The 15,123-nt window shown below is 38.6% G+C and overlaps 1 protein-coding gene across 2 annotated transcripts in view; it reads right to left on the reverse strand.

The window, feature by feature from the left end:
• OGDHL (oxoglutarate dehydrogenase L) overlaps positions 1-15,123 on the reverse strand; it is a 62,653-nt gene that overhangs the window by 14,138 nt on the left and 33,392 nt on the right. For both annotated transcript variants that reach the window (XM_068950640.1, XM_068950639.1), the window contains exons 13-16: positions 14,069-14,171; positions 13,364-13,492; positions 11,929-12,079; positions 8,378-8,505 (exon numbers count right to left, since the gene is read on the reverse strand). In XM_068950640.1, the coding sequence (XP_068806741.1) occupies positions 8,378-8,505; positions 11,929-12,079; positions 13,364-13,492; positions 14,069-14,171 (511 nt within the window). The remainder of the gene's footprint in view (positions 1-8,377; positions 8,506-11,928; positions 12,080-13,363; positions 13,493-14,068; positions 14,172-15,123) is intronic.

The raw sequence follows: 15,123 nt of genomic DNA on the forward strand, positions 1-15,123 counted from the left end.
AAGTCTCTCAACAGGCTCCATAGATATCACTTAAAGGCAGGAAAAAAAAATCATTTCTTTCACTGAGATCTTTAGCAGTACAATAAAGCCCCAGCTTTACGGCAGGATTTGGGGAGATGAGTAGCAAAAAGAGAGAAACAAGAAGCAAACTGTTATCACAATATAAGCTAGCATTGTAACTGATGCCTAGCAGCTCTGCTAAGGCAAGAGAACAGTAAACTACAGGGATGTTTGCGTGTGCTACATGGCTTTTGTTATGCACCCTTAAACAAAGCAGAATTTCATGGCAAGTTAGACCATGAAAACCTAGCTACATGTAATGCACTTGTCCCAGTTTAATGACCATGCTTCAATTTTAGGTATTTTTCTATACCATGTTCCACAGTGACCAGGTAAATGTGTTTGCTAAAAATATATATGTAATCTCTGCTCATGTTTTCCCTTGTTACTTCAACATAGCTGAGTTTGGAGTGCTGATCTAGTATCTGTACTGATGTTATACAGCTATAGCTTTGAACAACCAAAAAAGTTTAACCTCACTCAGGCCACCTGCATAGCACTACCCTGGATATAGAGGTTCTAACTGAGGGAAGATTGATTCAATACACACAGAGAATAAATATTTGATAGATAAATGTGTTTTATGTTGAGGTTTGTAATCTCTGCACAACAGCTAAAGATCTGTTTTCACATACAGAATTGCAACATGGGAATATTCTCACTGAGGGTTACTCCAACAAAGTAACCGGCTCTGCTGTTCTAAAATTTTATTTAAAAACCCTAAGATAATAAGTTGTAACTCTTTCCTGAGTAACTGCAGCATTCTCAAAATTTGATAGTGAGCTAACAGACTGATGAGGATTTCTCATCTCTGTAAAACTTTTTAAGATCCGATCATGTACTTCGGTTGCAGAGAGAGTGTCCCATCCCACTAAAGTTGATCTACAGTGAACTCCTCTGCTTCATTTTTATGCTATTTACAAGCCACTGTCATTTCCATTTCGGCTCCATTTCACCTTCTTTCTTTTCTTCTGTTCCCTTACTATCACACTGTAGACAACACAAACACTGTTCCAGGATATAGGCTTGATAGCAAAACCAGCTTAGGCAAAAATGAGCACGCTTTCAGGTAACAAAGTTTCTGTAGTGCTAAATTTGCTCCCCTGGCCCTTAAACTCCCAAAACAGTCACAAAGGTAGCGTACACTTCATTAAGACAGAAATGTGCCAAGTTAGAAATTCTGGATGTAGAGAGAAACTCCTTCATATCTGAGAGCAAAGTACACTGTACACTTACCCTGATACTATGCATTCACTTGGGTTTTTTCCCCTTTTAAACTTGCAGGCAATCGCAGGAATACTGGACAAGAGTATCGCAGCACAATCAGTAAAACCTAATACTACGCATAATATTTCCTAGACCCAAATGTGGCTATGACCTGAATCCAATCACAAGTCAGGTACATAATAAGCCTCCTACATATTCTGCACTAGTAAAATCCAAGAGAAACTGCTTTGTGACCAACAGTATTAAGTAAACTAGAGCAACCTTTTGGGAACATACGAAAAAAAAAACCCAGTCATTGGAACTATAGTTTCTGATGCTAATCAAACCCATTATACAACTCTTCCAATTAGAAAAGTTGCAGGTACTCCAAAAAACCTCAGACTTCCTGACAGGGAGGAGCTTAGCATCTTAATATTCTCCACATACAGTTGGCTACTGCGTCAAACTCACCAGAGAGTGATAGCTGACATGTCTCATATTTTTGTCATTTGTGATTTATTCTCTGGTGACTAGAGGCTGCACTCCCTCTGAGAGAATTTCTATTCAGGGAATTCAGTGCATAAGAGAATTACTTCAAAGAGAACTATAAAATCAAAAAAGTCCACGAGCAGTAAGAGATTTCATTGCTACTAAACTACTTTTAAGATGAGCTGACATGCCAGGAATAAGAGAAAACATAACAATATATGAAGAGGCTGAAGAGAGCAACACGTGCCACATATAGCACATGAGTTATTTTAAGGTTATGGACTTACTTCCAGAGGAGGATTTTAGAGTCAACTCCTGTTCATACCTTCTTTACCTTTTTCAGTTTTTACTCCAATTTTTAACTTACATCTGCTTTCAGAGAGATGCTAAGAGCTCTGAACTAGGACTGAGGTCTTCTTGTGCTGAGTGCTACAAACACACACAAGCAATTCCTTCCCTGCAAGTTTTACTGTCAAATTAAAAAAAAGAAAACAAAAAAAAAGAAGAGTGAAGGGCAAGCATTTCCACCTCATAAATTTGAGAACTAACAATCATATTGCTACAGAAAGTTTGAAGTAGGTTGTCCAATGTCATAAGGAAAACTCACAGGGAAACTAGTGGGATCTAGGCACGTATCAAACAAGTCCCTACGTAACACTACAAGAACATCCTTCCAACATCTTACATAAAGTCTTTACACAGGCCACCTACGTGTTCCACTGAAATTGCTTTAATTTGAATCACTGACTACAGCTAAATTGGGATTACAGGATCTCTTTCTTCTACTCCAGGCTCTTCAGACAGTGTCAGCATACAAACTTTCCCGGAAGGTTAGTAGATGGACAACTTTAGAATAAATTAACTGCATGAGAGAAATAGCAAAGAGAGCTTCAAGCAAAACTGTTTATTCATAGAGATAATTGGTTTACATCTTTTTTTTCTAGTGTGTCTCCACAGTCCACTCCTTGGTAATTCCAACCTAGTTTTGTTTTGTTTTTTACTATCTCCATTGCAAGAGATCTTTGAATCACTTGACTTTTAGAGTGCTGAACTCTTAACAGTCCATTCATGACTCGAGCAAATGCTTATGCTCTCACCAAAAGGAGACCAGCAAGTTAGAGGCCAACAGGAGACTGATAAGTTAGAGAGATTGCCTTTCACCTTTGAGTCACTGTGACAGTCCATTTTCCAAAGAGGATGGCTCTTGCTGATCATTCATTTGGTCTGACTCCTTGTACGCGCTTTCTTTTAGAACACTGCTTAAATCTCTACTCTCCTTATGTGAGCGATTCCATTGCTTTTAAACACCATGCAAGCAGTGGAAAAAAAATTTATACACCTCCTTCGATGCATGTTCCCAAAGGTATTTGAAAAATAGATTTCCCTAGATAGGCTTGAATCCCATTCTAATTTTACACAAGCATTAACAGACCATTTCTACTGATTAGGTGACATGGTTGAGAAAATATGCAATATGTTCAAGGCTTATCTGCACATATGCTGCTCTCTATAAGGATGGGGTAATCTAGCTTTTGGAGAAGAAAGAACTGAGGTCCTGACCACTTGGAATTACCAAAAAATCACATAGTCCTTTTCAAAGAGGAGGGAGCTTTATGCAAATTTAAAACTTGCTCAGAGCACACACATGATTCTGTTTTGCATACCAAAACTACCCTTGAAGTTTCACATGAGGAAAAGGGTATAATTTCTCACTTCCTACCTTCTTGCTCACTTTATGTTAATAATCACCCCAAGCTGATTCTGTCCCAGTATAAGCTGCAGTTAAAAGGGTGATCTTAACATAGGTACCTTTTGCAAGCTTTCTGACAGACATATAACTATTTGGGGAAATATATTCAAGTGCAATCTATGCATTCTGATTAATATTTTGAAATTAGCACCGCAAAGACTACTGTATCATGGAACATAGGTCTGTGGTATATCTATCTTTGTTTAATCGGTCTCCAGAACTCATTTTCCACCAGGCAAACGACTATGAGAGTTCAAAACTCGAATAATTTTTTTTATTTTTTTTAAAACCACCAGCAATTACAGCAATTGCTAGGGAGTCTGCCTAGAATCACTACTCCTAGCTGCACATGGAGAAAAGCGTTTGAAGAGCTGGACCTGAAACGCTAAATAAAAAAATCTCAAGTTATTAGTGGAAAGATGTCTTAACAGATGCAAGAGGAAGCAGAGGCAGAGCTTCTCCTGAAAGGGATTTGTTCAGGCACCAGATCAGTCAAGGTCAGGAAAGGTGACTCACGCTGGAAAGACTCTACAGTTCTAGAGATGACACAGGAACTGCAGGGGAGCAGGATCCTACTCAGACCCCTCATGAGGGCTTAACCTTTGTCCAGAGTAAAGGGTTAAAAATCTTCAGCAGAGACCTTGTAAACTTTTATTGCTCTTGTCTCCAAAGAACAGAACTGAACAACATTGTTTCAGAATGCTGTGCAAAGCTTGTGAGCTTAAAGATTAACTCTTATATAGCTAGAGACCTGGAGAACATGTTCAAGCTACAGAAAAAACCTAGTGCTGAGACAACCCGGCTGCAAGACGTAGCTCTCAAAAAATGAAAGGTGAAGAATCTGCACACCAGATGGGTGGCAGAGAGCCCCCAACCTGAATTGCCCCAAGTTCCTGAATTCCTTACAGCCTCTAGGGGCTTGGAGCACACCAGGGCCTGGGGACCAGGACCCAAAACAGCAGGGCAGTAAACTTCCAAACCGAGGGAAGATAAGAAAGAAAAATACAAAGCGTTTGACTAAGGTTGCAAAACTAATGTTTTAACTGTTGGAGTTCGTTAAGGTCCCTAGATGACAGGCACAGTGGAAATGTTCGTTTCTATCAGCCCAGTTCCTGCTGTGCTCCCTTACTGGCAGAGAAGGGGGTGCTGTCGAGCAAAGTAGCGACTTACACAGCCCACTAGGCCGTATTTTTATCCACAGCACTTTGCATGACTGTCATAAGAACTATAGTTTTCAGTCAACTTAAGTAAGACTACAGCTTAATTTAACGTGACTTCTAAGTGACTTACGGCATGAATGTTAAATAATGGCCATAAATGGCTTATCAGTACAAGGATGTCATGTCAGAATGAGGAAAATTAAAAGACAGATTTGTGCCATGTTTCATCAAAAATCTAACTGCAGGGAGTAACAGAAAGGCACGCATTCTTTCACAAACCCAAACCCAGCCCAGGGGAGAGGGAAGTTAACAGCTATTTGATGGCTGACTCTGTAGAACAGAAAGATTGATGACTTCTAGAGCTCCATGTATATGCCATTAAGAACCTGGCCCTTACTACAGTCTGTCCTGTTTCCTAATGCAATTTCAGTCAGATAACAGCATTTCCTAATTGTACTGTTAAAAAATATATATTGTTATGAAAGAGTAGTAACTTTACATATTCCATCCTAGGAGCGTGTTGCAAAAAAGTTTATATCAATATCTGTCTTTTTTCCTTTGCCTTTCCATTTAAGCATCATCTTCCCCGCCAAAAAAAAAAAAGCTGTACTCCAGGTCTCTTGAGGTTCAGGACATTGCTGAACTATGTACTAACTCCAAGTCTGTCATGCTCGGAAGTTCCCTGGAAGTTCCCAGTTTGGGATGCTACAATTCAAGACCTCTCAAAGCCAGCATTGAATCTCACAGAAAGAAAGATTCACTCTTCCTGGATGGAGAATCAACACTACACGGTCCTGAGAGCACTACGGAAAGATAGAAGATTCTTTAAAGTATTAAAAAAAAAAAAATGCTGAAGAGGCATCATAGAGCGCTTTAAGATACTTTTGCTTTTCTCCTCTGTCTTGATTAGCAAATAAACTAGGAAAAAATTTTTCTGCTTAAGTGACTTCACATAGCATCAGTTACACTCCCAGATATTCATTTTCAGTAAAAGGGAAAATTCATAGCTAGATGAGTGGATGCACAACTAAATCGCAATAGTCTGGATACAGCTAAAAGTAATAGACATACGGTATCACAGCTGAGACAAGAAAACTAGGAATTGTTAAATACTCTGATTTAATGACCAAATATACACATCTTACTACTTCCTATATCCAAACATAAGCAATTGTGTGAACTATAAGATAACAAGACTGCCTTTGCTCTAAGGGAAAATCAATCTTGTCAGAGAATGATTTTAATGGAGCAGTTACAACCCAGGTGCTCCTAACCAGCTCAACAATAAACTTGGTGCAAAGCTCACAGCTCTGAATAGCTGCCAGCTCTTGGCTTCTGCACCTGCCAAGGAAATAATCCGTGTTTTTACATGCAGAGCTGTTCAAACCATTTTTATTTAGCTCTAAATTCACGGGAACTAAAGGAATTTCCAAAATGATTCTGAGGTGCTGCATGTTTACACAGCTACAAATTAATATAATTTTTTTTCCTTTATATCCTCTCACAACCCCTCACTCCCAAATACTTTAGGACACTAATCCCAAACTGTTCCTCAGCAATAGCGCTGTACGGTAGAATTAGCAGGTAGAGAAAACAAAATCTGGGGTCTTTTCTCTGTTTTCCTACTCTTGAAACATCAACTCATTGAACTTCAAACATTCATTTTTTAATCCACGTATTGAGAAGGAGACTAGAGGATGTTACCCGACAAACAGATTTAGATTGTTATAGGTACTCTTTGACTAATATTCTTAACCAGAACAGACATATTCACATACCAGCTCCTTATCCCATCACTGTTTCTCTCTATGGATACAATATAGAAAAAGTAAACACACTGGAGAAGGACAATAAGTAAAAGCTAACAAGACAGTAAGAGACTTAATTATAGAAATCATTTCAACGTAACAATATATGATATATAAAAAAAAAAAGACACCCCCCCAACTATTTCCATCAATGTAATCTCCTTTACTGTTAGAAAATATCTCAGACGTGGGGGATTTAGGATCCTTTCTGTATAATTAAAAATATCAATACTGTTAGTTTCAAATAATCCAATTTGAATTCACTCGAAGGATCAGATGTTACATCAACTTCCACATTTCTGCTGCTTGAGCATGTTTACACTGCATGTTTCACTGCTAAAACCAGAACTGTGAGAAATGGTACAAAATCGGAAACAAGATCATTCTCTGAAGTTAAATTCTTACTCTTTATCAACAGTAAATAATTTTTCTTACATTTATGCATATGTTTTCTTTCACTCTCTCCCCTATTTGGGGATCATTTATAAACATTATCTACTAGCTTAAAAAGATATCAAGGAAGTGTCTTAGTTTTGCTCATACCAATTCTGCCACAGAGCTAACAAAAATACCCCAAAATCTCAGCTCCTCAGCCCATGTTCCTGCTATATCGTTTTGTACCATTTAAATTTTATTATTAGCAATATGTATCATATGTACAAATGCTTATACATTCAAATATTTCTGGAATCTTCAGGCAAGCAGTTCGCGATTACCACCCTTATCTACCAGGTTTCATTTTTTTCCTTCATGCTAGCTCAAATGGATATAATTCTTCATTATTTACCCAAATGATCAATAACATTCTTGATAAATTATTAGATGCATTTGTTTTGTGTTCCACATTCCTTTTGCCACCTTCAGCATGTCAGGGTGAGGTTATCCATTCACTGCTGCTGAACATAAAACGTCTGTCCAGTTCCAAAAATATAATTCACTATGATTAATGCTACAAATAACAAGGATTTATGTTCTTGAAACAGCACATTCAGACTAGCACTCAGTTCAGATAAGGCTAGGATGGCTTTTTACATCCATATTCCAAAGTGTCCCTGATTTTGTCGACAGTTCCTCCCCTTTTGTTAAAGCATCAGCTGTATGTTCTGGCATTGCCAGTAACAACTACAGCAAATAGATTCTTTCAGCTGAATCCCACAGCTGTAAAATGTGGAGATGCCTGTGTAAAAGATGCCAGAATCTGAAAGGGATTGCTTTGATATAGGTTTCAAATACAACTGTTCCACAGCTTTTTTCTACGTTTTCTTTCTTGCTGAGTTCTGTCTCTCCTATGCCTAACTCAGTCTCCAAAACGCAAGTATTACGTCATTACGATGTAATTTGCTGCTGAACGCTAATAAGACCAACGCTGGCATATTCTGCAACTTTTCCGCTGAAAGCCACTTAACTCTGCCAAATCACAGTTTTCAGTATACAGAAAAACTAGAAAAATAGAGTTTGGTTTAAAGTTCATATTGCAACAATTTTTTAAAACCCTTCAAGATAAGAAAACAAAGTACAAGTCTTATAATGACCAGGGTAAACTTACTGAATGTCTTGGTTAGACTACTGAGGGGAAATCAGTTTAGGCATTTTGACTGGATTTTAAGCCCCTGTTCTGCACTTCCTGGCTTCCAACTGATGCAAAAGTGTTATGAAAGCAATAGTGTCAAAATACAGTATATAGGCAGAGTTTGTTTATTTTTAAGGATGCAGAAGAATGCCTGTGTTTTGGTTTGAGGCTGGGCAAACTCAAGTAACAAACTAAAACTTTGTAGGCCAAGCTCAACCACAGTAAAGCATAATCTGAAAAACTTCCTCCAAATTAAAAGCCATCAATTCCCACATCTTGTTTGAGGCCTATTAAACCATAACCAAATCTGTCAGATAGGTATCCCAAGACATACCTAAGACGCCATATTCTGAAAGGGAGCTGTTGCACACAGTATAGGGGGCCTGCTGCTCCCAGAGGTGATTCATGGGAACACATGTCCTCTTGTCCACTTCTTGATCATGTAGCACGTGATGGCGATGGCTGCAAATAGTTATTGAAAGAAATCTGTCAGCTAAGAATAACTTTGGGCTGCAACAGAGCCATTTTAAAAGATAAACTATCTAGAAAGTATGAAAGGAACAAAGTTACCTCTGGTATATACAACACTGGGGTTCGTTGAAATAGAGACGCTATCACAGGTTTAACACAACTGCTACACTCTGAGGACTTTCACTGACTATCTAGGCTTGTTCTCGCACACTCAAGGAAACTGAAAATACATCATTACTGTAATGGGGGGGGCTATAAAATATTTTAGACGGCTAACATCAAAATTCGGAAGGTTAAATTGTTATTAAAATCATTTCACTGTGCCTCTCTGACAAATTCTATTATTCTTTTTCCTTAAGACAATTATTGTTTTTCTTTTCTGCAAAAGTTTCACCTAAGGAGCTTATCTCAGCATCAACACTGAAGCATTTGTATCCTCTTTCCTGCCGTTTCCATTCACACCATTTACAGCCCTCTAGACCACCATTAATCAGCATTAGAATAGTGCACCAAGGAACACTAACAAAACAGAGATGACTAAAGTAATTACTGTCATCCATTAACTCTCTGAGCAGACTAACTGAGTGAATCATACCAATATGTCCAGCTTTACAATCACTGACATAAGGACAGCTATTATGCTGGTAACAACTACTGTATGTTGTATAGCTGCCAACACCGAACCGAAGACTGAATCTTTCTGTATTTCCATTTGGTATAACGAATGCTAGCAAGAGAGCTCTGAAATCTATTTAGAAGTCATCAATATAAGAGCAGGAAAAGACAGAACCCTTGAAGAACAGCACAGGGAGGTAGGCAGGAAAGGGAAAATATGCACACAAAGACAACTGTAAGGCAGAAATTATTTTGGATAGTATCATTTTATTTTTGGCATTCAACCAAAGATAAAAGTCCTAAATAGACAGTAAGCTTCTTGAGCATAAAGTTATAAGCCAACAACAAAGGGTGGTTACAACGAGCAAAGATGGACAGCCAGAATTATATAGCCATGCAAGTCAGATTTCGCTGCTGCACAATTGTCAGGTTTACTGACGTAAATCTAGTACAGAATCAAGTCTCTCTCCCCACTTCCCTCCCTTCTCCAAAGTATTGCGAGTCTGTGATTCTGTGAAAGTATGGCTCCAAAATGATAAAGAGGCAAGACCTTTCATCTGCAACAGTACCTAGCTTCTTTCTATTAATAACGTTAAGTGGAGTACTGAAATGGGAAGAAAGCAAGCCATTTAACACTCTTCAGACAGGGAAAGTAGCTTATATCTATAAAATTCTGGGTTCTACAGGATAAAGGCTCTGGAGTGAGAAGACAGGGGTTCTGGGATCTAGACAGCAGCCAAGGGCTTGCCTGAGGAGACTCTTTTGGCTAGCGCTACTATATCTTCACTCAACTTGCAATGTGTTCATCTCATTGCATATTATTTGAATACTGACAGAAGATATTCTATTGTAGCCAGCACTTTAGAAACTCCAAAATAGTGAAAGCACTCCCATAATGCTGTTTTCATTATGGCAGTACAGTATCTCCATTTCTTCCTAAATAAGAGAGCTAGTGCTCTCTCTTCAATTAGACCCAGATATTTGAGATTACGTACTCCAAAGATTTTTGGTGGGTGAGAAAGGGTCTTTTTAATGCACTGTTCGAGAGAGGATACAATGACATATACTACCCACGTGCTTGCAAGCGTTTTTTTCCCCCAGCAACAACGCACAGGCATTTGCAAGGGTCTTCAGCTGTTAGGGGAGCTGCTAATATTTATTATAAATGGCAGAGAAACCTAACCACAACTGAAAAAGAGCAGCTCCATTGAGAACGGCAGCATATCTCAGAGGCGCTTGTATCACGAATTAGCAGTTCCACCTATTCCTCTGATGAAACGAATCAAACACAGTATTACAGTTTAAGCCTTACACGTTTCTGCAGTGTTCTCTTCTGTTTAACAGGATAGTTTAATATTCTCTGACTTCCCCAGGTCTGAGGCATTTTTTTTTAAACCTCATCCTTTACTGTTCTACTGCCCTGTCACAATCATAATTAAAATTCATAATCATATCATAGCCTAGTATTTGGTATATCCCACTATCTGGCAGGCAAACTCAAAACCCAACAGTAAAGCAAAAACAGGCTACCATAAGTCAAACATCTACGGTACCGGCTTCAGTCCTCAACTTAACAAGCATTTTTACTCCTTTTCTAAAAGTATGAATAATAACATCCAAATGGAACAGGAATCCTCTGCTAATCTTTGCCAGTCTGAATAGCTTTTTATTTGTAGCACATGTTTTTTGTTTTCCCTGTGTTGCTGTGTACACAGCAATTATTTTCATCTTGGATATACATCAAGCAAATCTGGCCGATAGTTCTGGAAAATCCTCTTCTACCTGTTACAGAATCTGTACTCTCACTGCAGAGTCTGTTGGAGAGTGCTGGACATGACTAAGCAACTCACTTGAAATAGGTAGTTAGGCTGCTGAGCAATGAACATGTCTGTTCCTTTCCCAGGAGGTGCACACCACTTTACAAGACCCTAGTACTGAAATCAAGGAGGATGAGAAATCCGTGAGAAATCTTCCAATTTTCATTTTTGTGTTAAGGTCTTGTCTGAATCATTCTGTTAAACTGCCATTAGAATGGGAGCAAAAAGAAGAAAGCCTAAGAGACTGGATACCAAATGAAGCTCAGCACAGAAACAGAGAGCTGCACCACAGAAGACAAGCACCAACACTCCTCGTTCTCTTTTGCAAGCATTCACAATGAAGCATAGGGCAGCTGCTACTCCATCCACCTCCAGCAATGGGCTTCGCATCAAAGGGTTCAATTAAATACATCATTAAGATTTTACTCCGTGGAGAATCAGGTAGGAAAAAGCAGCAGCACCATTTATACTTTACCAAGCGATCAGATTCTTTGTTCATTCATGCTCCATAGTCATGAAGAGACTCTATACAAAAGATCTTGTTTCACTTAAAAGAGCCTTGCCAACTGGCAATACATTTTTTCAAAGGATACTAGAGTTTGAAGCAGCTACCACTTGAATGCTATTTAAAGACTTCAGAATCTGCAGCAGCAAAAACCTCTCATCTTACTTATCAGTAACTAGATGGCTCGCAGCTGCATTTTTACCCAAAAAGCAGAAGAAAAAAAATCATTTCTGCTTTTCAGTAAGAGAAGGAAGAAAATATCTGAAAATATTTGTTCTTCCTTAAACGCAATTCCTTGAAGTGTTCTCTCTACAGATAACCAGGAGACTGGATTCTTCCTGACCACCAGTACCTATTACATTGAGATTGATGCCAAATAGCCTCAAATTCCCCTTCCCCTGCAAAAGACATATTGTTTAATAACATGCTAAAGTGCTTAAGTATAGGCCAGCATTTCACAGTTTTCTCAGTACTCACCTAAAAGTACCCCTTTCCACATCCTGTCCGCTTAGTCGGACATGGATCCCTTCTTTCAGAAAAGATCCAAAAGCCATGTATTCTGCTAAGGCCCAGTCAACAACCCTGTTCTTGGTCATTTCCAGGCGAGCTCTCAAAATCCGAGAGAGTCCTGTATTGGAATAAAGATAAGAAATCACTGGACTTGCCTGAGAGATATTCCATGTTCACATTATGTTCACCTTTCTCCCCACTGGGTACAACATGCTAGAACAGGAAAACCCATTGAGTTGTTACTTTTAGATGCTGATCTACTATCCTAGGCAAAGGCAGAACAGCTGCAGCAAAGCTAAGCAAATCCTAATACATTCTACAAATTGCTTTTCTAGACCTGAACTGCAAGCAAAGTAAAATAACTTCTTTCCCAGGCAAAGGGCTGCACATTGTTCGTACCTTGTTCTAACAAAAGAAAATAAGACTAGCTGTGTCATAAACTACTGAGGACTACCAAAAAGTTTCATGGTCCGATATTTTTTTCCTACGGATTTATTTTCACATTTCTACTACCAAATACTATTTTGTAAAAGACTGACAACATGTCAGGTACTGGGTTAGCGGGGTTTTTTTGTATGTTTGTTTTTTTCTCTCCCTCTCTCTCTATTTTTTCCTGGCACTTATCATATTGGACTTCTGGAGACATCACAAAGAGAGAAACAGACAGAATTAATCAATCAGTAGCATTAGCATCAAGCAATCTACAAATAGAAAATTACAGCAATTGCCAATGGATTTTCAGGTGACAAGCAACAGCTGTTTTTCTTACAATGAAGATTATATAGCTTGATGAGCCAAACCACAACTAGCAACACTGTCACTTTTAAAGGGAATTAAAAAAAAACTTTCAAAGCTGCACATGCTTCAAGCTGCTTCTAGCTTTTGAGGCTACAAGCCTAGTGAACTCAGTGTCATTTGGCATTAGCTTCTTTTCACACCTGCACCAATGCTTTTGGTAAGCTGTTTTATTTGTTATTGTCCTCTTTTTCCCCTGTGTTATTTTCCCCATCTTTTCAAAAATCACCCTGCTTCCATTCCACATAAAATTATTCTCTCGTGCTACAATGTGCTGCATAGAGGCAGCACTTTACACAAGGACTAGAAGAATGAAATGATGCATTAACCTAATGTTACAAAGAGACTTTTACCTCCCTGAAAAAAAACACTGCTTTAATGAGGTATGGAACAGAAGTGGTATGATACTGAAAGAACATTCAACTGAGAACAAGCAGCAGGACCCTATCTGCCACATTCTCCTTGCCCATAAGATGGAAGAGGTAAAATTAAAAGAAGTCACAGCCATTTTCCTCTTTGGGAAATAACCCATCAGCCACTCATGCGCAAAAATACAAAACTTAAGCCAGAAATGTAGCCATTGAAAGAAACAAGGACTCCAGCTGACCTGCATGTATTTTGAAGTCTTTGACTGGCACAGAACTAGCTACATTGCCAATGTGAGTCAGCAGGTCTTCGGAAATGCCAGTTGGGGGACATGACATGCTCTTGGGTTCTCCATCCACATTAAAGAATCCTGAAAGTAAAAGGTTTGGCAAGATGCTCTAGGACTGATTAAGAGATTTCTACACTCTCTGCAATTTATTTTAAGATCCACAACTCCGAAACATTCTAAGCAGCACCCTAACCTCGTTCTTCACCTTTCAGAAGAGAGGCACAATCGTTTCCGTCGTCTGCATGGCAACAGTACTTGATCTTACAGGCACACAATCTGTTTTGTTTCTACTTTCACTCCCTGTGAATGAAGCCCAAGCGTGTGGGCAGAGGTAGCCAGTAAAAGGCAAATGGCACCTCAATCCCTCCAAAAAAGGAGGGTGAGACATTTTCCTTCTTCCTGAAGGAACAAAGATAGATAATATTACAGGCAAAACACTTTTCTGCAAGATTAAAAAAGCCCACTTTTCAAAGTCACATCTTTTTTTAATATTTTCTAAGAAATGCACCTCTTTCAAGGTGAATTGGAAAAATGTTTTATTGCTAACACAGGTCACATACTTGATTTCAAAGGAATGCTGCCTGATGAAAATAGTAAAGACTCCTAGAACATGCATTCAAACTTTTACACTAGTATATAGGAAAGGACACTTCTTACCAGGCCAAGGTGAATCAAGCCAGTGCTTAATGTGTAGAATCTTATTATCCTTAGATCTAGTATATGCTTCTTCACATATTCTATCATACTTTGCAATTTCTTCCTGTAGGAAAAAAAAAAAAAACAACTTTCCTTTTAAAATAGATAAACACAGCACCCTTGCATCCTACAGATGAGACCTACCACTCAGTATGATAAAACAGTTAACAGTCATGCCATAACAAAGTTTAATTACAATTAGGCAAACAATTCTATTTTACCTAGAACCAAACTGTCTTCTGGAAACATGCTTACCCACATCCCTCTGAATTATTTAATTTAGTTTATGGGGCAAGTGTTACAGAGAAGAGGAGCAAGAGCTGAAGTAGCCAAAAGTATACCAAAAAATCAAAAAGAACTGAAGTGCTACATATAACTTACAGTCATACTTATAAGATCAGAATTAACTGGCTGTCATACTTCAGGCTGCAGAAGTTATGAAAGAATAGAAAAGATCCTCCTAGACAACTAGTCCAGCTGTAGATTCTAACTGAGAATCTACTAGCTACACGTTTCAAAGGCAATGCGTACAAAGCCACACTCTGAGGCAAAATGGATCTACAATATCTACATTTCAGTCCAAAAAAACCACACTCAAGTTATTGAGCTAGCTAATTTTAAAAGTACAACAGCAACACGGAACTCAGTCTGGGTGGCAAAACATCCATCCAGTATCCTGGAGCCAGGCAAAGTCCACGACACCACTGGCACACTGTTACAGCTAAATCTGCATGAGCTGTGATCATTCTTGTGGATAACAGTAGTGCACATGCACTAACTGCTTTGTTGTTGACCTGCAATACTGTGTTGCTACACAGCCACACGTTCTCTGAAAAAGCTTTGTTTTATATGCCTTCTATACACTCACTCTCAAAAAGATTAAGGTAAAGACCTAACCAGTTTAATGCAGGCACCAGACTCTGCACATTTCATCTTTCTGGAACACTTCAAGTGATCTCTGAATTCAGATGAATTATTCAAGTAAGTAGCAAGGTTAAATCATTTGTCTTGCTTTA

This window comes from Struthio camelus, chromosome 7 (genome assembly GCF_040807025.1).
Source record: "Struthio camelus isolate bStrCam1 chromosome 7, bStrCam1.hap1, whole genome shotgun sequence".
Taxonomy (NCBI): domain Eukaryota; kingdom Metazoa; phylum Chordata; class Aves; order Struthioniformes; family Struthionidae; genus Struthio; species Struthio camelus.